Here is a 24837-nt window from a genome sequence, read left to right on the forward strand (position 1 = left end):
CCTGGGAAAGACCCTGATGTTGGGAAAGATGGAGGGCACAAGGAGAAGGGGATGACAGAGGACGAGATGGTTGGACAGTGTTCTCGAAGCTACCAGCATGAGTCTGACGAAACTGCGGGAGGCAGTGGAAGACAGAAGTGCCTGGCGTGCTCTGGTCCAGGGGGTCACGAAGAGTCGGACACGACTAAACGACTAAACAACAACATCACGTCTCCTCGCATTCTTCTCTTTTCCAGGCTAAACATACTCAATTCCCTCAACCGTTCCTCATAAGGCTTGGTTTCCAGACCCTTTTATCATCTTGGTTGCCCTCCTCTGCACACATTCCTGCTTGTCAATATCCTTCTTAAATTGTGGTGCCCAGAACTGAACACAGTTTTCCATGTGTGGTCCGACCAAGGCAGAATAGAACAGTACTATTGCTTCCCTTGATCTGGAGACTTTACTTCTGTTGATACAGCCTAGAATAGCATTAGACTTTTTGGCTACTGCATCACACCGTTGACTCATGTTAAGCTTGTGGTCCACTAAGATCCCTAGATTCTTTTCACAGGTACTGCTGGCAATCCAGGTGTCTCCCATCTAATTATATTATATAACCAGTGCTATGATTATGAGGTTCTGTTATTTTGCGGTTGTTGCTCTTTGTTGTTCATAAGCTGCTATAGGTTTCACTTGAATGTAAAGTGGCATAGAAATGCAATCCACCAGTAATTGCTGTGTGTGGCAAAAGAGGACAGATTACAGCAATAGTTCCTGAACTAGACAGTACCACTCTTGGGGGGGGCGGAATAGAGGTAAGCGGGCAGCAGGGGGGCATTGCAGATGAGCAATGCATTGATCACTTATTTACAATTGACCGTGTTAGAGTCTGGGACGTGGGTGGCACTGTGGTCTAAACCACTGAGCCTAGGGTTTGCCGATCAGAAGGTCAGTGGTTCAAATCCTCGTGACGGGGTGAGCTCCCGTTGCTCGGTCCCTGCTCCTGCCAACCTAGCAGTTCAAAAGCACATCAAAGTGCAAGTAGATAAATAGGTAAGGTAAAGCGGGAAGGTAAATAGCGTTTCCGTGCGTTGCTCTGGTTCGCCAGAAGCGGCTTAGTCATGCTGGTCAATAAAGCGAGATGAGCGCCGCAACCCCAGAGTCGGCCACGAATGGACCAACGGTCAGGGGTTCCTTTACCTTTACCTTTATGTTAGAGTCTAGATCAAAATACTTCCCTCGCTTCATATTTAAAGTTTTGCTGCTTTTATCACTTTTAAAGCTATTTCTGTTGGTCACTTTTGTTTGTATTTTTGATCCTGTGTTCTCACAAGTCACAAGATAGCTGATTATTGATAATAGCTGTTGATTTTATTATAAATTATTTACCGAACATCTGTGGTAGGTGCAATTATTGTGAAATCAATGGTTGCTGTTTTGAATTTTACTGTGTTGTTATTTTCCTTAGTGGGTCTTGCAAACTGCTGTTCTGGATAGTCCTTTTTTAGGGTAGGGCAGGGGGCACTGAGGATGAATTTACGGACCCAGGTGAGTGGTGGCTCAAAAAGGTTTGGGAACCAATGAATTACATTGTCTGCCACGCTTCTTCCACTTTGCATCCTTATTAACGACCTCACTTAGGATACCACCTAAAATTCATCTTCAACTATGCTAATTTAAAAATTTGCCATGTTTCTCTTTCTTGCTGGTTTCTGACTTAAGGAACCAAAGTGTTTTGCTGAAGGCTGGTGGGAGATGTAGAGTACTGCTGGCTTTTATTTTATTTTAAAATAGGTGATCAGCCTTTTTGTGTTCCATCATCCTGGTAAAGCAGGAAGCTATAGGTTTAATGGCGTGCCTGGCGTGCTCTGGTCCATGGGGTCACGAAGAGTCGGACACGACTAAACAACTAAACAACAACAATAGGTTTAATTCTATTAAAACAAAACAGGCAAGATAATGAGATACATTTCTGAGAAATCAGTAAGAAGTCCTGATGCACAGTTAACTAATAAAGCCACATTCCTAAATAACAAAAGAAAACAATGGCTGATATATTTTGCGTTATGAAACTGAGATACAAATAGATGTGCTCTAAAACTAACCTAGAGGAGGCTGTGAGCTGCCAGAAGTAGACTCACTCACTGGACACTGGCAAGGTGTGAAAGCCAAAGCTTGTTATTTAATTTAGCCAACGAACTTTGGAGTCGAGATCGAAGCAAAGATTTCCCGGTTGCCCCAGATGGGTCATGTGCGTGGCTCATTAGTCATCGACGTGACAGTAGTGCTGACTCACTTGCAAGAAAACAAAGGTCTTTAAGTTAAAAGGGTGCTTAGATAGGAGGTGGCATTTCCCTCCCCCCCCACACACACTTTCTGGCCCTGATCCTGTGATTTAGCAGGTGAATCATCTTTTATTTCTATCTGAGGAAAGACTTCACCAGCTAGCTAACTGTTCAGCAAAAAAAGGGGCAACCCTAGAAGCTAAAGGGGGGCTACTCAGTCTAACGATCTGACAAATGGTTCCGTTCATCATAATAGCCACTAGGGTTGAGTGGCGGTGGTGAAGAGACCATGGAGAAAGATGGAAGAGCCTAGGTGTTCAGAGAGAGGCAGCTGTATATTGACAATTTTTAATCATGGAGACGGAAGTCAGAAAGATGGGGTGAAGGGTCAAGACAGGGAAAGCAGCAGTGAGAATATGCTTCTGTGTCAGTGTTTCCTAAACTTGGGTCTCCAACTACATTTCCCATCATCCTTGACCACCGGTTCTGCTAGCTAGGAGGGACGGGAGCTGTCATCCAGGAACAGCTGGAGACCCAAGTCTGGGAAACACTGATCTATGTGAACCAAGGGGGTAGGGAACATGGCCCTCCAGATATTGCTGGACTACAACAGCCATCATTCCTGACCATTGGTCATTTGGCTAGAGATGAGGGGAGCCAGAGTCCAATAGCGTCAGGAGGGCCTCAGCTTCCATCCCCATGGTGGAAACCATTAGGACCTTTCAATATAGCAGTTCTGTATATCCTTTTTGGGAGGATTTGAGGGGAAAACAAGGTAACCTGCTAGCCTATAAGACAGGGGGCCACGTGGTCTGTGGGACTCCTTCCAAACCTAGGATTCTGTGCCCATAGCTAATTGATACAGTGAATTGGTCCCACTCTGTGTGTGAGACCCATCGAGGCAAAAGCAGCCCATCGGCTAGCTGTTATGTGACTTGCCAGGCAGTTGTCAATCCCCCGTCCTGGTTTTGATCTCCCAGACAGACTGCAGAAACCAGGTGGGCCATCAGACATGGCTGGTGTGATACAGATTGTATATGTTTGCATTTAATGCACACCCCAGGACTTGCCGAGCTCTGTAAACAGCTCTTTTAGTGCAACAGAGGGTGTGAGTTGAGAAATGAGATCATTGTTCCTTTAAACCTCATGAAAACAAAAGTCACTTTGAGATGATACCAGCAGGCTGTTGACATGGGGAGCACCCATCATGCTTTTCGGCTGAAAGGTAAAACTAAGGTCAACTCACTAGGTCCCTTGCCTATTGTTTTTTCCTATCTTCTGCTCCTGAGTGCAGTTCTTTGCCCCTTCTGGCTCTCTCTTCACCTTGAAAGTGTCTTAATTTAAATACACATGCAGTAACAATGGAAAAGCGGGAAACGGAAAAGTTTCTCCCTCCTCAGCCCTGCAGGCAGGAACAAATGGCTGAAACAAAACGTAGAATGCCCAAGTTTGCTGAACGCATTGTCCATGAAAGCTGGCCACATGCTGGGTCCCTTGCAGAACCAACTACATGTGGATATTAGGTAAAGGTAAAGGGACCCCTGACCATTAGGTCCAGTCGTGGCCGACTCTGGGGTTGCGGCGCTCATCTCGCTTTATTGGCCGAGGGAGCTGGCGTACAGCTTCCAGGTCATGTGGCCAGCATGACTAAGCCGCTTCTGGCGAACCAGAGCAGCGCACGGAAACGCCGCTTACCTTCCCAACAGAGCGGTACCTATTTATCTACCTGCACTTTGTCGTGCTTTCGAACTGCTAGGTTGGCAGGAGCAGGGACAAAACAACGGGAGCTCACCCTGTCGCAGGGATTCGAACCACTGACCTTCTGATTGGCATGTCCTAGGCTCTGTGGTTTAACCCACAGCGCCACCCATGTTCCTAGCGCCACCCGCGTCCCTATCCATACCCACATCCATATTCGCGTAATGTGGATATTACCTTGGAATTATTTTTATAAATATTTATCGGACATTATAGTTAGATACAGAGGTGTAGCGGGGGGGTTGCCCCAAGTGCAGATTTTTGGGGGACGATGCTTTCCTCACAATGCCCTGCTCTGCTGTGAGCTGTTGCATGCTTCTCACACTGCTCTCCAGCTGCTGGGTACCTTAAGAAATCGACGCAACAGCTCATGGCACTCGTCGAGCCCTGTGCCATTTTTTGCAAGCCTTGCAAAGCAGTGTTGGGCTCGCAGGGCACTGCGAGTGCACCCCTCAAAGTAGGGCAGTGCCGGCCAAGTCGGCTGGCTGGACTCCTCACTACGTGGCCGGGCAAGTGGCGCAGCATGGCCCTGCTTAGCTCCAGTGGACGGGAGTCGCTCTGGTGGTTTTTCCTGTCCCGGGCGCCAGCAGAGAACGCTCTGCCACTGGTTAGATAAAAATGCTCAGAAGAATCCACCTCTACAAGCGAAAGAATGGATAACAGCCACACCCAGAGATCAAACAAAATAGCAAGGTACGGACAATGGTCCAGTTTGCCTGCCACCTTGTTGATTATTTCTTAAAACCGTAATTTAAAAAGCACTGTGGTTTAACGTGAATATTCAGCATGCCACTTACGTGCTGTAGAAAAGTTCTGCTCCTCCTTTCTTGCTAATGCTGAATTGTCGGGAAACAAGTCCCTGACGTGTGGCAACATTCAAATTTGAGCTTGTGGTTTCTCTCCAGACCACAAGTCCAGGGTTGAATGTCATGACAAGCCATACTCTAGCTTATTTCTGAGCAGTGTGGCAGGAACAGGAAGAATGGAGCAGTAACTTTTGAGCAGTATGCACTAGCATGCTGTTTGTTCACATTAAACCATAGCTTGTTTTAAACTATGGTTTAATGTGATGTGTGACCAGGAAGTGGTTGCTGCCTTGTACTTTGTGGTCTGATTTGCAGGACATGGTAGGCCCAAGTATGACTTGCAGAGACCACGCAGACCTTGGTTCATAGCTTAGCCGTCTCCTTGCTAATGACAAGCTGCAGCGTAGAACTTTTAAGTTCCCATTCTTAGAGCACTATACATGTGCAACCTTATCAGGCTTTTTGGTCAGATTTTGTCTGTTTTTTGCATGTGCAGTATTTACTGAAGGGAGAAAAGGGGGTGCTTCTGAGCAACCTGTGCATTTGTAACTTTTTAAAGCTGTTCTTATTCGATTTTGTGCGCCACCTTGGGATGGATGTGAAAGGGACTTAATAAATAATAACACAGAGAATTTGGGGGATCTTGCCAGTTCTAGATGGAGTTGTCCTCTGAGGGAACACGTAGGCAGCTTAGTTGTGCTATTGAAAAACTATTTGTCCATGGAAGCCATTCCACTGACCTCAAATAGCTGGAGTGAAGGAGAGATTTAATGCACAAAACTACTCAAAGATTGAACACATTTCAGTTCAAGGGCCCCAGCTGCTTTTTCTTTGAATTCAAAATGTCCTGCTGAAGAATGCCATTTTGTAGGTATGAACTTCATCATCACCTGTAGCACGCTTGACAATGAGATAGGCAAATCTCAGGGAAGGGGAGGTGGAAGAGCTAGAAGTATAGGGGGAAATGTATGAAGGAAAGGCATAGAGGCAGTGGGTTAAAGAAAGATGCATAGAGGTGCCTTGTGTAATCACAACCTACTAAGAGTGAATTTTGGGGGACACGGGTGGCGCTGTGGGTAAAACCTCAGCGCCTAGGACTTGCCGATCGCACGGTCGGCGGTTCGAATCCCCGCGGCAGGGTGAGCTCCCGTCATTCGGTCCCAGCTCCTGCCAACCTAGCAGTTCGAAAGCACCCTTAAGTGCAAGTAGATAAATAGGTACCGCTTTATAGCGGGAAGGTAAACGGCGTTTCCGTGTGCTGCTCTGGTGCCGGTTCGCCAGAGCAGCTTCGTCACGCTGGCCACGTGACCCGGAAGTGTCTGCGGACAGCGCTGGCTCCCGGCCTCTAGAGTGAGATGAGCGCACAACCCTAGAGTCTGTCAAGACTGGCCCGTACGGGCAGGGGTACCTTTACCTTTACCTTTAAGAGTGAATTTAATAAGAGATTCTTCACCACCCTGAAGAATAGTATTTCCTTGTTAAATTCTTATTTAGTGCTCATTACACAGAGCTTTTGTAGGTGGCAGAATGCTTGTTGGAAAAGTATAGTCAATTCACCCCTTAGCAGTTTATAAAATATCCTCTCGCACACAGTAAACTCCTATGTGGGCCTAAAACATGGGTAGGCAAACTAAGGCCCAGGGACCAAATCTGGCCCAATCGCCTTCTAAATCTGGCCTGTGGACGGTCCGGGAATCAGCGTGTTTCACACGAGTAGAATGTGTCCTTTTATTTAAAATCCATCTCTAGGTTATTTGTGGGGCATAGGAATTTGTTCACCCCCCCAAAAAAATAGTCTGCCCCCCACAAGGTCTGAGGGACAGTGGACCAGCCCTCTGCTGAAAAGGTTTGCTGACCCCTGGCTTAAAATCACTGCATTCCTGCCTATTTTACAGAATATGTAGTTTTTGCATTTCTTTAAGGGGATCATTCAGATTGAGAACGGCTGGCTGATGTTCTCTTTTATTAAGCTAAGCAGCGTGCCAAAGAGCGTAACATAGCACATAATCTTGTTCCCCAGAATTGGCTGGTCTGTAAATGGGGACTTGAAGCTTTGTGTTGTTTCGTTCCGCATTTTCCTGTTCAAGGCACGTTTGTGTGTGATTGAAAGGTTTTCACTTAGTCTGCTGTAAGGGAAAAAAAAGGCTCTCACTGGACTTTCCATTTTTATTGGGGTGGTTTCAGTTTGAGAAGCTTTAGCCGCACAGAGAGCTCCTCTTCAGACAAAGATTAAGCACAGTAGTTGAAGTTGAAGTGAGCTACTATTTTGTCAGGCTGAAGCCGAATGCGGGGGGGGGGGGGGGGGGGGGCTTGAAATCCAAGCGCTCTTCGAGAGGAAAGTTTGCCTTTTATTAATGAAGCAAAGGTTACTCTGTTAGAGCAGGGAGCCTGTTGGCAATCACTGCTGAACTCAGCTATCGGTAGGTACACTAAAAACGACTGTATTTGCTCCTGGAAAACAAGGATCTTGTCTCTGTCAGGCATCCCAGCAATGGCTAGGCCTGGACAACTATAACATTACACAGGCTGTTCAACAGCTTAGTTGGTGCAGAATTCCTTAGTCCTTTCCCTGACAGAAATATCAAAACACTCTTTCAACAGCTGCACAGGCCTTTTTTCATGCCTGAAGATGCTGCTTTAAAACCATGCAGAGACTGGGACATGCACACTGCGGAGAATCTTCTCTGTGGATCTCTCTTTCTTTAAACTGGCAAGGGGGGATCCCATAAGGTAGATCACCTGCAGTACAGATCAGAACATTTCCATTGCTGCTTGGCTGTTGTGGAATGAGCTCCCCAGGATGCACATACCTTCAGGTTTTAAACTAAGGTGCAGACCTCTTTTTAAAGTTAGCTTTTGAGGATTAGGGCTGATTCTGTAGTGTTCAGTAATCTCTTTTAAAATGTCAAAATGAGATGGTTGTATTCAGTTTCTAAGCTACCTGAGCTCAAAGAATACACAAACGGACACATTTAAATGCAAGGCAATAGTTGAGTCATCTCAGATTTCAAGCTGTCAAGGAACACTATTATATACTTTTCGTACTCATAAGAAGGGAGCTTCCCATTCCATGGAATTTGTGTCGGCAAGTGTGGCTTGTGTCTCTGCTCAGCTTAGCTGTCTGCTTGCTACCCCACTGCACGCACACAGCTGGTTTCCCTTTGTGAAAACGCCAGCCGTGTGGAATCACCCAAACGGGCTCCTACCTAGCTTGATTCCCCAATACCTCAACATGAATAGCAGCAAAACACTATTCTGAAGAACAGAATCCAGAATTCTCCAACTTGAGAGGTACTGAACCATATGGCCTTGTTGTTGCCATAACAAACTACTCCCAACAACCATATTTTGCACACTATCAAATTATCACAAGCTCGGCTGCCTCCAGCTTCTCTCCTCGTCTTTATACAGAGACTTCCTAGTTTCTTAAACTCTAATGCAGGCATAGGCAAACTCGGCCCTCCAGATGTTTTGGGACTACAGCTCCCATCATCCCTGACCACTGGTCCTGTTAGCTAGAGATGATGGGAGTTGTAGTCCCAAAACATCTGGAGGGCCGAGTTTGCCTATGCCTGCTATAATTTAAGCAGATTTTTAATAGTGGATGTCATAGGAAACTGGTTTAAGAAGTGAGGTAGTCTCCTCTGCAGCCAAACACACAAAAGGAGCAGGGAAGGAGCTATAGCTTGTGGCACGTTCATATGCAAACTGTGGTATGTTGGAGTGGCTGGTTTCATCTGAATTGCGTGGCTTGTTTCTCTTTAGTGATTTCATTTTTCTAAGTCCAACAATAGTTCCTGCTGGCTTAAGTGGTGGAGCTTTCTGAAATAAAGGCATCCAAAAACAATGCATATCTAGATTCCACATTTGGAATACATCATGCCAGCTGAGCTAACTGACTGTGGCACAGTTGTACTGTTTTAAATCTAGATTTCTACAGATTTCCAGGCCTTTGCATTGGGGTACTAAATGTCTCATATAGAGAAAAAGGAAAGAAATGTGGAGGGTCGTGAGAGAAAGAGGAACACGAACGATCTTAAGTTTGATTCAGTGAATGCAATGTTGGATTGAAATGTGGGAGATCTGGGCTGAAAAATAAAGTAGCTATTGACTTACTGCATAGCCTTTAGCAAGTCCCTTCAGCTACACATATATAAACAAAAATATGAATTACCTGTCTTTATAAAATAAATTAGGTCACTTTGCCAATGAAAGATGCCCAAGACACCATACAAAAATAAGCCACCTCACAGGATTGCAGTAGAGATAAATTAGAAGGGTTTGCACAAGTAACAAAGAAGCAGAATCCTTTATCAGCATACAAGTCTTCATATGAAAGACAACACAATTAAAGCAATATATATACACATTTATGGCTTTGTACAAAGGATTATTTTATGTTTTTCCAAACATCAGGCACTTCCCCCCCCCTACAAATATCCAAACGAAATTCTGCAGCATATAGCAGTGAGAATCCTCCATATTCTTACAATTCACACAAACAGCATGCAAGTATTTTCATGTCAGCAGTGCTGCTTATGTAAAAAGTGGGGGAGAGCAGAACGAGGGAGATGCTCCTCTATAACAAAAGTCCCGTTTGAATGCAGTTACATATTTATTTTTTGCTTGCATGAACCACAGTATTACTTTTAGTAATTACAAAATACAAAAGAAAAATTACCTTACTTAAAAATTAATTTTAAATTAACAAGCCTGAACATTTCATAATGCAAACTGAAAATATTTTAACAAAATAACACCAATCCAGTTACTGATCAAGTGCAAACTTAAGGTTGCAATCCTCACACACACCGCCATGGAAGTAAGTCCCAAAGACGTACCTCCAAGCAGATTTGTGCAGAACTGTGCTGTAAGACTGTAAAGGAACTGGTCCACTTTAATCATCTTTTCTCCTTTTCCTTAGGGATGCTCTGTTGAACTGTCAGCATTCAAGAATACATCTGATTACCATTTTAGTCAACTTTGTCAGTTTATCTAAGCCGAGGTCTCAGTAATGCAGGTAATTAATATAACACACAAACAATATATTACAGAATCAGAGCAGTTCTGTTGCAGAATACATTTCTCACAGACTAACAGAGGTGTGAAAAGCCCCAAACAAGGCTGCTTGGTATATATTAAAGATCCACACAGTCACAAAGCCATCATTTACATTTTAAAATCTAAAGTACTATAGAAATTAAGATCTATGGAGAAGCATATTCAATCCGCGGTTACATGATTTGTTGCATTATACCACGCCTTCGTTAATGTTTTGATTCCCTAGAAACTACTTAGCAGATTTACTAGGCCACGTAATTGGGAATCGCAAGTGTGGGGAGAGCGCTGTTGCACCCAGGTCCCACTTTCAGGCTTCTCATAAACAACTGGTTGGCCACTGGGAGAACAGGATGCTGAGTTATTTGAGCCACTGGCCTGATTCAGCAGACTCTTAGCGTTTTGGGTGTCAAAGTACAGTACAGTGGTGCCCCGCAAGACGAATGCCTCGCAAGACGAAAAACCCGCTAGACGAAAGGGTTTTCCGTTTTTCGAGGCGCTTCGCAAGACGAATTTCTCTATGGGCTTGCTTCGCAAGACGAAAACGTCTTGCGAGTCTTGCGATTTTTTCCGCTCCCCACCCTTTCTAAGTCTCTAAGCCGCTAATAGCCGCTTTGCCGCTAATAATAGGGTTGCTTCGCAAGACGAAAAAACCGCAAGACGAAGAGACTCGCGGAACGGATTCTTTTCGTTTTGTGAGGCACCACTGTACAGGCTTTCAGGGATATGCTAAACTGTGTGTAGGGAAAACTGAGCTAAAGACTGGATGAGACGGATGAATGTTTAACTAAGCTCAGGAATGTCTTTTTCTTTGACCTCCCCGCTCCCCTCCTAGGTATATATTATATGATATATTAAATGTTTTGAAGGGACACTTAAGTCTCACTGGCGTTCCTTGGGAAAGAGAAGCTGAGAGAGGCTAAGGGCAAGGAAGCGCATGCTTCGTGGCCAAAAGCAGGTTTTGACCACCAAAGGGACCCCTGACCATTAGGTCCAGAATGTGACCAACTCTGGGGTTGCGGCGCTCATCTCGTTTTATTGGCCGAGGGAGCTGGTGTACAGCTTCCAGGTCATGTGGCCAGCATGACTAAGCTGCTTCTGGCGAACCAGAGCAGCGCACTGAAATGCTGTTTACCTTCCCGCCGGAGCGGTACCTATTAATCTACTTGCACTTTGACATGCTTTCGAGCTGCTAGGTTGGCAGGAGCTGGGACAGAGCAACAGGAGCTCACCCCGTTGCGGGGATTCGAACCGCTGACCTTCTGATCGGCAAGCCCTAGGCTCTGTGGTTTAACCCACAGTGCCACCCAGTAAACATGTTGAAAGGCACCTTGGGGACTGTACCCTAACCTCCACATGGATGGTTTATGGCACATGCTCATCACCCCTCACTCTCTTAAAAAACATCAAATTATTCCACAAAACTTATCTAATTCTGAAACAGGGACACAATGGCTGGCTAGGTGTTACAGAGCTCCAGCTCCCATCTTCTCTGACCAACGAAAGGCGGTTGATACCCAATGACGTTGGTATGCCAAGGTGCCACCAAAACAATAGCTCACAATTTTTATATTCTATATAATTACTTGCCTCTATGTTGTAAACTTGCTCTCCTAAACCCCCTTCCAAGAGAGTAAACTGTGAGGGCTCTGAGGAAACACCACCTAAAGCGATTGTTATTTCTCTGATTTGAGACTGCAAAGTTAGTCGCTGAGGTTCTTTCCTGCAAGATGTGGTCTTATACCATAATGTAATATAAAGCCGCTTCTGGCTCTTTGAATAAATAAGAAGAGGAGGCAATGGAAAAAGAAATGGCAGACCCTACAATTAAGAACAAGTGAAACTAAAAATGGATTGCTAGAGCGACATTAAGCTGAGAAGTTTTTGCTCCTGGAGTTACAAACATTATAAAACTCTAGTAAAATAAATACAAAAATGAGTATATGAATATACAAACCATTTAACAACACTTAACACTTTGGGGTAGTCAGTGTTAATATAAGAAATAGAGGTTTTCTGTATTTATAGACCAATAGATCACCTTTGTGCCAGGAAACCACTTCCCACCAAAAATTACACCTAAATGTCTTCTCTTTAGAAATCTTACACAGTGCTAATATAAATCCCCCCTAATCTAGTTAAAATACTGTATACAAAATGTTATGAATGTTATTAGGCATCTTGGATTCTGCAAGTTTTTAAGGAGCTCATATAACAAAGTAGAGATGTAAGAAAAATATCTATATGCCTATTACAAAAATTAAAGTTGATCAATAAAATTGAAATCAATCAGGAAGTCAGCCCCACAATAAATCTACATAATCAAACACATAGGCGACAAAGCAAAGCTTTCAATCTGCTCTCTGATTTGGAAGTCCAAATGGCCAACAACTTTGGTTAGATCATATTCCACGATGTGTTCTCATACAAAATGTACAATTTTAATACACTTAAGGCAGTTAATCCGGCTGTCTGCAGCTCTCTATGAGTTCATCAGATCAAAAGATATATGGGGTGAAAGTTATGAAGGTTTAAAACTATCACAGTATTAAAAGCTTTAACCTTTTCTTGGGTCAATGCAAAACATGATGCACAAGTATTTTCTTCGTTCCTACGACACTGTAGTGAGTTTGGCACTTCCAAATAAAGACATTTCCAATGGCACATTTCTTATCAATAGCAGCAAATAATATGCAAGTATCTTGCAAACATCCTGTACAGGAAAAATGTATCTGCTGCCAAGTCTGACAAGAGAAAATAAAATACAAAAAGAAAAAGCAAAGAGGTTGAAGGACATCTTTGGACTTCCTTGTTCACTTCCTGTGGTCAGAGATGTCTGAAGTATACTTTAAATTGCAGCCTAGGATAATGGAAAGAAAATACACGATGATGGAAAGCAAAGAAAAACATTCAGCATGCAAGACAAGAAGGCATATAAAGTAAAGGTAAAGGTACCCCTGCCCGTAGGGGCCAGTCTTGACAGACTCTGGGGTTGTGCGCCCATCTCACTCAAGAGGCCGGGGGCCAGCGCTGTCCGGAGACACTTCCGGGTCACGTGGCCAGCGTGACAAAGCTGCATCTGGCGAGCCAGCGCAGCACACGGAAACGCCGTTTACCTTCCCACCAGTAAGTGGTCCCTATTTATCTACTTGCACCCGGGGGTGCTTTCGAACTGCTAGGTTGGCAGGCGCTGGGACCAAGCAGCGGGAGCGCACCCCGCCGCGGGGATTCGAACCGCCGACCTTTCGATCGGCAAGCCCTAGGCGCTGAGGCTTTTACCCACAGCGCCACCCGCGTGGTATCCAAATACCTAAGAAACAAAAGAGTCCACTGCTTTATGGAACACATCAGTGTTTTTATAAATGTGAGCCAATTTCAGTATAATATTGGCAAATCCATGTTAAATAAAATGTTGTAGAATTTGTTGGTCTTTCAAAGGACTTTTCTGGAAAGGACCATTCCTGGGCGAATACCTTAATGCATGACTGCAGGCACATTTGCAAGCTTTTAATTCCCATATGATAGTCCATGCATGTCTTAGCTTTGATCATCTTTACATTTCAACGCCCTTGTTAAGCTACACTTCATACTTCTCATTTACACTCTACTGATATAAAGCATGACTCAATTGTAAATTGAGGTGCTTTGGGGTCACAAACTTTAATTGAGAACATTGAGGAATTCATACCTCAGAGGGATTGGGTGTAAGTTCACTCTTAGCATAATAGTCTCAGCAGATTTTAAAGAGCACAAATTTAAACTGAGTTACATGACAATTTGCCACCTGATAACTATATGATGCCCTTTGAAAAACCTCCTCCTTTGACATAGTGACCAGCCTCACAAATCGTAGTTTATCTCTTGGACACCTACAAACTGTGGGGTTCGACCTAAGGTGGTAGCTTGTTCTACACAACCTGATTTCATGAATCAGCTTGTGTAGAACAGCCCATTTCATTTTTTCATTTTTAAAAAGTTAAGAATAAAGAGCAAGACACTGTAATCTAAATAAGACCTTTGCCTTCACAACTCTACTATGGCTATCTCTGATTTCCAGTTTCAATTAACTTCCCTGAATCTTTTTTATTATATCACATGAATCAGCATTTCATCTCTTAATTACTCTTCAAAAACACCTTTCTTTGTTTTATAAAATCATACCCCATCTTTCAACAACAAGGTAAAGTACTGTGTCAAACTTTCCCTTCTAGAACTTATCCCTAACACTACAAATTATTGCTTATTATCATTGGTGTATTATCTTCCCATTTCATTCCAATTTTGAATTGGAAATGTTTCTTCTATGGCAGTTAGGGTAATTCAGACTGGAAATTTGTCAGTTTGCAGAGAATATTTCTGATGCCCTAGAGATTTAGCATGTTTATTTTACTTCTGTTTAGTACATGAAAACGAAGGTTTTGACACTACCAATCTTGCCACCCGCTTACTGTTACTAATGAACTCATGAAAAGGATTTTTTCCCCATGGAAAGAAATAGCACTGGAAAACTTCTCATTCCGCCTCACTGCACCTTCATGACAAAGAAGTGTACAGTATGCATAAAAGGTAAAGGTACCCCTGCCCGTACGGGCCAGTCGTGACCGACTCTAGGGTTGCGCGCTCATCTCGCTCAAGAGGCCGGGAGCCGGCGCCGTCCGAAAACACTTCCGGGTCACGTGGCCAGCGTGACGAAGCTGCAACTGGCGAGCCAGCACCAGCGCCGCACACGGAAACGCCGTTTACCTTCCCGCTATAAAGCGGTACCTATTTATCTACAGTGGTGCCTCGCAAGATGAAAAGAATCCGTTCCGGGAGTCTCTTCATCTAGCGGTTTTTTTGTCTTGCGAAGAAAGCCCATTGGCGGCTTAGCGGATTAGCGCTATTAGCGGCTTTTAGCGGCTTATCGGCTTAGCGGATAAGCAGCTTAGCGGCTTAGAAAAGGGGGGAGGGAGGAAAAAAACCCCGCAGGAACTCGCAAGACATTTTTGTCTTGCGAAGCAAGCCCATAGGAAATTCGTTTTGCGAAGCACCTCCAAAACAGAAAACTCTTTCGTCTAGCGAGTTTTCCGTCTTGCGATGCATTCGTCTTGTGGGGCACCACTGTACTTGCACTTAGGGGTGCTTTTGAACTGCTAGGTGGGCAGGAGCTGGGACCGAACGATGGGAGCTCACCCCGCCGCGGGGATTCGAACCGCCGACCTTACGATCAGCAAGTCCTAGGCACTGAGGTTTTACCCACAGCGCCACCTGCGTCCTTTTACTGTATGCATAGCTTCTCCCATTAGCACAAGATTATAACGGAAGAAGTCACACCTCCTGAATTCTGTCCTGCCATACACCTGCTGAAGGTACAGGAGCATCCTTTTAGAGTCAGGAACTGATAACCATGTATGTATAAATAAAAAAGAACCAACCTTCCAACCTTATCCAGAAACCCAGCTGTGTGTTGTTGTCTTTACGCCATGCGACAAGCTTTGGTTAGGCAACACACTGTCAAAGTTAAAATCTAATGTTTCCCCATCCATGAGCTCATTCCGAATTATTGACTCCATATCACAGTCCAATCGTTCAATCGACATGTCATCTAAGTCACTGGGAAGCTTCTCCTGATGGAAAGAGACGATTCCCAGTCTTCCATAGCCATTGCAGCTGTTCACAGTGGTGTAAGGGTTTATGCTGTTCACCTGCATTGGGTGGCTCATAGGCACTTGTACTGAGTTTTTCGCGGCAGAGGAACGATTTAAACTCGATGCGTGAGACACAGTGCTAAGTGTGAGAGACAAGGTATGGCTGTTAACTGCTGGTGTTTGTTGGACATGTCCCTGGTGTGGGTGGGCACTGGGGGAAATTAGTTTGTTATGGGCCTGTTGGCTGCCATAGGGTGATATTGCCGAGTTAGTGGCCATCAATACATTCTGTCCCAGCACTCGGCCACTAGGCTGGGAAACATGAGTATCTACAGATGCCAAGATCTCATTGTGCGGAGGTGAGTCAGAAGTAAGCAACTCCTTCAGAAGTCCTACTGGGCAGTTATATTGGCTGAGGTTTCCATAGCTTGGTTTACTATCTTGAAGAGCTTGCATAGGTATCTGCGACAAGGAGTTCATGCTAGGCTGAGCATAACTGTATTTCCTGTAGTCGGCACTGGGCGAACCTATACTTGTGTTGGATGAAGTATATGAATAACCGGGAGACTGCTGCATCATGGTAGTGGGTGGAGACTGGGTTGATCCGGTCAGGGAGGTGTTAGGAGATAAAAGATTGAGGTTATCCAGGAGGTTCTCCATGTTTTCTGAGCTACTCATCTCAGAAAGGCTTGGGAGAGTTGAAGCCATTTTGGTTGTGGATGGAGGGTAGACCATGGCGTGTACATCTGCTTCTCCAAGATCATCTTGCTCTGGAACAATTGGAGAAAGCCTCCCACTGATTGTACTAGCATTTGAGCTGGTTCTAGGTCTAAAAGTGCTCCAGTTATTATCAAAGTCATCATTACTGTGAGAGCTGGGGCTTGCGGGCCATTTTGAGAACTGTGCGCCTGGACTGTCACAATTTCCCTCTTGACCGGCCTGAAGAGCTGCTTTTTTCTTTGCAGCTCTACCTCTGCTTTTGGCAAACTTGCTGCTGTTGTCCATGGATGCGGCCCTTCTCCTGGGCGACTTGCCACTTTTGCCTCCTTCTGGATTGAGCATCCACCAAGAGCTTTTTCCTGTTCCTTCATTCTGTACTCTGATAAACTTGCTGTGCAGTGAGAGGTTGTGACGAATTGAATTCTGGGAAGGAGAAAAAAGTTGCAAGAAAAAAGGTGAGTCACGCTTATCTCTGGTATTTTTCTTCAATTAGAAAGCCATTTCATCAAATGCATGAAAACTATTGAAATCCCATTTCCCAATGCAAGAGTTCACTTATCGCCATGTAGTAGACACAATCGCTCTTTTGGGGCGGTATTCTACTAATAAGTCCAGCCAATGCAAGAATTTCTGCTTGTACAATGGGTTTCCCCAATTGTGCTCTCCAAATCTGAAGTAGAATAGGTTGGGGGCATCAGGGGGAGGAGAGTGTTCCATTGTACAAGGAAACATCTTTGCACTGTCGGAATGATTGCCTTTAGTAGTATATTGGGATTCCACTCTTTTTTAAAAAAATAAATAAATCTTTATTTAATTTAAATTACACACTTATACAAAGAATTTACAATCTCATACTACAAAAAGTAAAAGAAAAAACAAATTTACGTACATAAAAAACACTTAAAAACAATGGGTATTAATTAGGAAGATTAAGTAAAATGGGGAAAGACTTCGACATCTCTGCTGTGAACCGTTCCCTGTTTAAGGAAGGCTTGTACACATAGAAATGTTTTCATAGAATTGTAGAGTTGGAAGGGACCCCCCAGGGTCTTCTGTTTTTCAACCTCATTAGTTGCTTCTATCTATCCTTGGAATTTGAATGCCTAACAACTTATACTTTCTTTGTGCCAAGATCCAGTATTGTGGAAATGTGTATCTACCATTGCCAAAATGGACTTTTAAAGAAAGTTACCTGTTCTTTACTTTGAAATATAATTCAAGGAAAGGTGTTCTATTTACCACTGCTGTTTTGTTCTTAAAGGTTTTAAAACCCTAACCTCAAAGCCACCTCAAGAAAAATCTGTAATCCAATAATAATATCTGTCCAATCATCCCTGGCTGTTCTCAGAGCAAACCAAAGTCTGAGCATGCACACCATTTCATTATTTTGTTCAGAGAGCTTAAAAGTGCTAAATGTTGGCCCAACAAACAGTAACCCCTTTATCCAAGCCATTATTCTCAAAAGTCATAGTGTACAAGTAAGCAATAAATTTCAGAGCAAGTGCCTCAGAAAAACTGCTGCAAAGCACACAGTATGAGTGAATTTACTAACACCTTATATGGACAATGAACTTTACACAAATTATAATCATAGAACTCTATAGAGTTGCAAGGGACCCCATAAGTTTTTTAAAAAACCACCTCAATGCATTATATATAAAGATAACCAAATGGCCTTTAAAAAGGATCCTTAATTTGCAGCTCCACTGATCAAGGTTTCCCCTACCAATTAAACAGGGTTCCAAACAATGTCAAAAAAAGTAAATTTTCAGTTGATTAAAATAGACAACAAGGACAGAGTCAGTATACTGCTACCCAAGGAATAAGTGTTGAGATTGCTAACCAAGAGTAGCAGTGAAACATGCCCCAATCCTTTGCTTTCCAAGAGAGAAAATTAGCATTGGAACAACAGAGTTTAGAAAAACTGAATTTGTGGTTTATTACCAAAAATATACAGATCATTTGGAATTGTCTGGGAATTGTTCAGTCGGGTCAATAGAGAGGACAGGAAGGAGATGAGGATGGCTGAGAGATAGAGCAGAATGTGAGAGATCAACGAAAGCTGGAGAGAGGAGCTAGTGAAATATAAGAATATGGGACAATTGTAGATGGCAGACAGACATGCAGACAAACACTGGGTTAGAGGAGGGAGTCAAATACAAGTAATGTTTTGCCTGAAATTGTGTAGCTAACTTGCTTGGCAAGTTAAGAGAGGCAAGAAAGGAAGCAGAACTGGAGATAGGAACCAAAGCACAAATATAACCTTTCCCAAGGCAAAGGGGGCAGATTGTGCCTCTTCCGTAGGGGCCTGATTTGAATCTGGACTGCCGTCCTTTGCACCAGGACCACAGAGGTGTTTGGATTGTTCTTTATAGACACGCTGGCTCTTAGATAACAAGGTGTAGATTGTTGTCAAAAAGAGCACACAAAAAAAGCAGTGAAGGGGGATGAAGGGAAGACCAAGGTCCCCTCCTGAGCCTTGCATCATGCAAAATATTCCCGGGTGAATGCAGTGAAACAGGAAACACAAGCATTGACAAGCTACAAACTCCCTTGGAATCCTTTCAAAACCAATGAAAAATAACACACATTGAGGAGGTGAGGGGAAACTGGGGGAGGAGAGAGTTCTAGCTGGAGATTCCTGTTCTAGGCTCGGCAATATGTGGGAGGATATTTCCCCCTAAAACAAAGGAAGGAAAATGAATTGACAGTGCTAGGGCAACTTTCTCATTCCTGCCATGGGAACCAAGTGCAAAGATGCGTGAACACCCTTTGGGAGGAAGTTCTTTACCTTAATGAGTGCAAGGGCCAGTGGATTTGGTGTTTTCCTTCTTTAGGTCTTGGTGAAGCCAAGCAGTAGGTTTGCCAGGAAGCTTAATCTCATTATTATATCGTTAAAAGCTTGGTGGGGTGTGCATGCATTCCAGAGGCCCCTGGCCGGCCTGCTGAACAGAGTGTTGGGAACTTCTCCTGTGGTGTGTGTTAATGGAGGACAGACAATGTGTATTGCAGCCATCTTTGCCCTGTTTGATAAGCCTCTGCTTAGTATACCTATTTCCAGCAAATTTGTATTTCTCCTCTAAACTGCCTACAAAATCACCAAGACAACAGCTGTGCTTAACCCTCAGTATCAACATGAAAAAATGGATAAGAACACTAATCACTAGACCCACAATATTGCAAGGAGTCCATGCAACTATAGCTCTGGCCTGAAGACCCAAACTCACACCTGTCTGGTAGCTTTTCAAGGTACCCACATTAGCCTTAAACAACCTCGGCCCCAAATCTCATTGTAATATGCTGAAGACACACCTCTTTGCCCTGGCCTTTGGCAGCAGAGATTTTTTAAGGACCCACCCTATTCTTCCTATTGTAAATTGTGTTATTTGTTTATTTACTATTATTGTTATTTATTCTTCAAAGGCAGCGTGTACCATGAAACCACCAAGTGAGAGAAAGAAGAAGTAATACAGGAAGAATATAAAGGCACATCCTTGCAATATAAAAGGAACTGCTGAAATGAAAGCAAGGCAGCTGTAAAGCAAGGACAACACATCCTGCACAACAAGCATGGAAGCAGATTCCCATGGGAAACAGGTTGAAGACCTCACAGTGCCTCTGAACTGGGAGTCCAAGACACAAGAGCATTGATGGCAAAAACCATCTATTGCATATACCTCAGCAAAAAGCACCTGCATTAAGCAGCAACTGTATATCCCAAAGGAGCAGCCAGTGAATACAAGATTTAACTACCACTGAAAAACAGCACAAGTATCCAAGAATCTGGGCATCAAGCTTTTCATCAATAGACACTGCTGGCCAAACACTCTTCTTGCATGAGCATAGTTGGAGAACAAGCTCTGTCTGCTTCAAAAAGTACTAGTGGCAAAAACCACTAGTGGAGGACTATATATGCTTGTACAGGATCATGATGGTCGCATCCAGCAGGTGCTCCCCTGAATAATCCACCTGCTGGAAGTCAACCCATCCAGGAAGAAGACTAGGCATATGCGACATTAAGAGGTAGGGAAGGATACTGAGTTGGAGGTGTTCGCTCCCAAGCAAAAGCAGTGAAGCAAGCATCCAGTGTTCTCAAAAGTAAAATAGACTTTTACATCTTAAGCCACATCTGCTCTGATTCAATGACACTGTTTTGGCCCAAAAACGTGCCGGGCCCAACCTCTAGAAGCAACTGACAGCATAGGATCAGGTTACCTAAAGGATCACCTCCTCCTGGACCTACTAACCCAGATTTGAGATCTTCTTTGGAAGCCATTCTTCAGGTTTCCCCGCCTAATGAGGTTCAGCAGATGGCTACAAAGAAGTGAGCCTTTCCAGTAGTGGCACTCCAGACTGCTCTCCTTCAAGAGACTCACCTGACACTTTCGTGTTTATAGAGCCGGGTGAAAACATTTTTATTTTTGAAGCTTATAAACTTTAAAAGATATTAAGGATAATTATGTTTTTAGTGTCCAACACTGGAAAGTTTTGATGCTGCTATGTTTTATTTTTGGTGCTTTTTATTCTGCATTTAAAATGTTACAGTTATGCATGGTTTTTTCTATAATTGTGTTTCTCTGCCTGTAAGCAGCTAGAGAAAACTTTTGTTTATAAAATGTATATCCTGTCTGATAACAAAAACAAACAAACAGTACCTTTGTTTTTACTAAAGTGCAAACTGCAAAACACATAGGTTAAGGATCCAAATAGATGGGTATCTTAAGCGTGTTTGCATATGAAGCAGGTATGTGTGTGGAGGTGCATGCTTTGCCCACAAAAAGGAGTTCCCTGGGAAGGGGAGCAACCCCAACCCCCCTTTCCTACCTTCCTCCAACTACAGTTAGTTGGTTTAAGCAGTTTTCTTATTGCTGTCTTTGGAGCTCAATTGGGGAAAATCTGATTAAAAGCAACAGAGCACAGCAAGGTAAGGAAGAGAGAGGGATCGGGTTTCAGTTCACATGACAACATGCTCCTTCATGTGTGAGAAATACACACACCCATTATTGCTTTATATGCAAAGGTGCAAACATGTTCTTAAGATGTGCAGATTGCTCAACATGTCTAGTTTGTTCCTTAGAAAAGGAGCAGCTGACCTGGAGTCCAGATGCTGTTGAACTCCAACACCCATCAGCTCTAGGCAGCATGGCCAGAAGGCAGGAATGATGGGAACTGTAGTCTAAAACACCTGAAGGAGCCACGGATTAGGTAACTGCTGTAGAATACCCAGGATGCATATAGCATGCAGCCTGGAAAACTCTTTGGAATGTAACGTTTTATCTTGGCTGTTTGCTCAGAATTAAGGCCACTGCTATTCTACCCTAAAAGAATTCACAAGAAAGCAGTAAAACCCACTGATTAAAAATAAATAAGAGTGCTGTTTTAAAATTTTGCATACTTACTCCAGTGTTTAAGTGTTTATGATGAAAACAAGGGTTCTCGTGCGCATACATGTCTATACAGAACTTCAAACCTATCTGTTCATGGAAGCGTTTAGGATTTTACAGAAAGAAGCTTCAGACTTCCTTAGTCATCAGAAAAGTTACAGTCTAGTATTCTTATACCGAGGACATTCAAGGTCACTTATGGAGTAGCAAAGCCATCTCCAAATTCTGCCAACGACAACAACAAAGTTCCAAACAGGAAAAGGTTTGTAGCAGAGTGCCTGTTACATAAATTCCTGTTTTTCACGCAGCCAGGAGAGATTAAAGTAAGGATAATTTACTACTTTGCCGGGGGGGGGGGAGTGTGAAAGACGGGGTAAACATTGAAAAAAAAATTGTAGCATAGTCAAACATGTTGTGTCTATTAAGCTTTGCCAAAAGCGGACAACATGACAACACTACACTGTAAAACACTGAAACTCAACAGCGGGACAAGTGAGTACAGTCACAAGATCTAGAGGCCGCCATTTGTCAGCTGCTTTGTGTCTAGAAAGATTCTGCTCATAGTGAATAGTGCTGGATTTTAAACATTTAACTGCCTATTCTGAAAATAAGTTCAAGTTTTACTTCAAGGAGGGGGGGAAAGACTCAAAGAGCTGTTTCGGATGCAACACTAAGCCACTGTTTAGCACAGGAATGGCTAATCTGTGACCCTCCAGATTTTGCTGGGCTGCAGCTTCCACCATCCTTGGTCCCCTGGCCATTCTGGCTGGCACCAACAACACCTAGGAGACCATTTTGCTGTAGCATTACAAGAATGAACCTAGGCAAGCCTCAGGCTCGCCCTCCACTCCCCAGTAAGGAAGGGGCTGAAAGCATACCTCAGCTGTTGCTTATGAAGCTGGCTTGTTTCAAACTGTAGCTAAGATGAACTACAGTTTGTGATTCGGACACAACCCCAAACTGCAGCTAATCTAAAATGGAAGCAAGAGTTTCCTATCTCTGTCCCTCATCCAGGGTAGCTGCTGGGGCATGGCCAAGCCATGGGTCTTTTGCACTGGAGCCCAGATCTCCTGCCATCCATCACCTTAGATGTCTACCCAAAGACATCTGCACATATACATTAGATGTGTCATGGCCCTGTGCCCAGAGTCCTTTAAGTACCTAGCACTGTCCTAGACTCATCCTTGCAATGCTAAACCATAGTTTGAATTTACTTGTGAATCTCACGACTAATTCCATTGGCCAGTGTCTTCTTTCCAGTGTGTATAACAACTTCATCCATTTTTTAAAAAAGCTTTGCAGTGGTTAGTAATTTGGGATCCAAATTTTGTGAACTTCAGCTGGAAACGCTTTGGCAGGTGCACACATTGGTTCCATGTGGCTCCAGGATCCAAATGCTATTATCCGCTGCCCCAGGCATCCTAATCTCTCCAGACTTATCTGTCCAACCACACAGCCGCCAAAAGAATTTCCCTGCTACCCCAAAACATGTAAGCAGGCAACTGTGTATTAGACAGAGAACTTGGGGTGGTATTCGATTAAGTTCTACTCAAGAGTAGACCTACTGAAATCAATGAATATGGGCTCATCCATAATTCCACTTGTGCCATACCTAGAAAGCATGGATCCAAGTGGTTTTCACCTTGCCCCATTCCTTTCCAAGGGAAAATCTGCTTTTTAGATCGGAACAAGTGGCAATCCAGGGGAAAAGAGTGGGACAAGACAACATGTGGACAAACACCTCATCAAGTTCATTAATTTCAAGGGGTCTACTCTGAGTAAAAGTTACTTGAATTTTAATTGTATAATTTTGTGCACAGAATACACTTATAGTATGAACAATGGCTTCATTTTTACTGCAATTTTACTTTACTTTCAAGTCTTAAGGAAACCAGTAGCTAATCTACTTATTTCATGGACTAGTGATTTTTAAAAAAATATGATCAGCAGTTATCAAAATATTCCAACAGCCAAGAAGAAGCTTATTCCCCAGACACAGTTATAGGACAGATAAATCAATAAGGCACAGTGTCCTCAACCTTTCCATTACCTCAGACACAAAGTCAAACATTATAAGGAATACTCCAATATGTCATTTCAAGTAGAGAAGAGGGCATTCGGCTTAACCTAAGCAGTGCAATGCCTTTGGATGGGAGTTAAGTGCATTTACTTTGGCCTCAATGTGGCTCATTGGGCAGCTACACAACCAGGGGAGAGAAAACTCAGTCTTACCTTACCATAAATCACTTTTGGCCAAACTACACATTACGTAAAAAAAACCTGGCTGCCACCACTTCGTGTCTCCTGGTAATGTTTGGTAAAAGCAGACAGATGAAGTGACGTATCTGTCGCACCTCTCCCGCTTGGTGAACCACAAGCAAAGAGGGCAAGAGTATTGTGTTCCTCATATAGACGGAGGTGGCAGCTGTCATAGCTCTCTGTGGGTGTAGTGTTGCCTTCCCGTCCCAAAATCAGCACTTTCTCATGTCAGGCTCCTGCGCCAAGGGCGTGTAGGCAGTTGGGAAGAAAGACACACTGAAGAAATGAAATGAACAAATGTTGCTCCAAAAACAGAAAAGAAATATATGAAAAAAGATATGGCCTACAGCTGCAGCAAACTACTACAGATTGCTGCAGAGAAGGTTCTGCTACTGCTAATGCAGCAATGAGGAAGGTAGGAAATCACCTTGGAAGATATGGGATTAATGACAATTTCGAGAAGGGAGAGGCAACCTCTGGCCCTCCAGATGTGCTGCATTCCAAATCTCTTCATCCCTAGCCAGATAACCAGCGGCCCAAACTGACTGACTGCTGTAGTCTAGCAACATCTGGAAGGTTATGAAGTTCTCCATCTCTGCGATATGTTGTCATTAAATGTGGATCTTAAAAGGGATAATAGGACTTCAGCTGTTCAATATATACACTATCAAGTACAAAGCTTGATACTAGCATTTATGTTCAAATAATGTATCAAAGAAGAATTAGTATTAGGACTGCGAGTCATTTTTAAAGAGGTGGAAAGTCCTCCAGCTAACAGTAAGTTTTAATGTCTGAGAAGGCAGGCATACTCATTCTCCATTTTAGTCATCCTTTTTGTATTGTTTTGGAATAATTCTAATTGACGAGCTGAACCACAGGCTTTGTTGTCAGTTTTGTTAATTCCGGGTTATACTGGATATACTGACTTTGAAACACACATTTTACAAACTTTCTGTTT

The 24837-nt window shown here is 43.5% G+C and overlaps 1 protein-coding gene across 1 annotated transcript in view; it reads right to left on the reverse strand.

Moving 5' to 3' along the window:
• Window positions 1–9121: 9121 nt before the first annotated feature.
• FOXO1 (forkhead box O1) overlaps window positions 9122–24837 on the reverse strand; it is a 48962-nt gene continuing 33246 nt past the window's right edge. The window contains exons 2-3 of the mRNA XM_079969864.1: window positions 15304–16659; window positions 9122–12749 (exon numbers count right to left, since the gene is read on the reverse strand). Of these exons, the coding sequence (XP_079825990.1) occupies window positions 15313–16659 (1347 nt within the window). The 3' untranslated portion in view covers window positions 9122–12749; window positions 15304–15312. The remainder of the gene's footprint in view (window positions 12750–15303; window positions 16660–24837) is intronic.

Source organism: Podarcis cretensis (assembly GCF_951804945.1).
Source record: "Podarcis cretensis genome assembly, chromosome: 3".
In the NCBI taxonomy this organism is placed as follows: domain Eukaryota; kingdom Metazoa; phylum Chordata; class Lepidosauria; order Squamata; family Lacertidae; genus Podarcis; species Podarcis cretensis.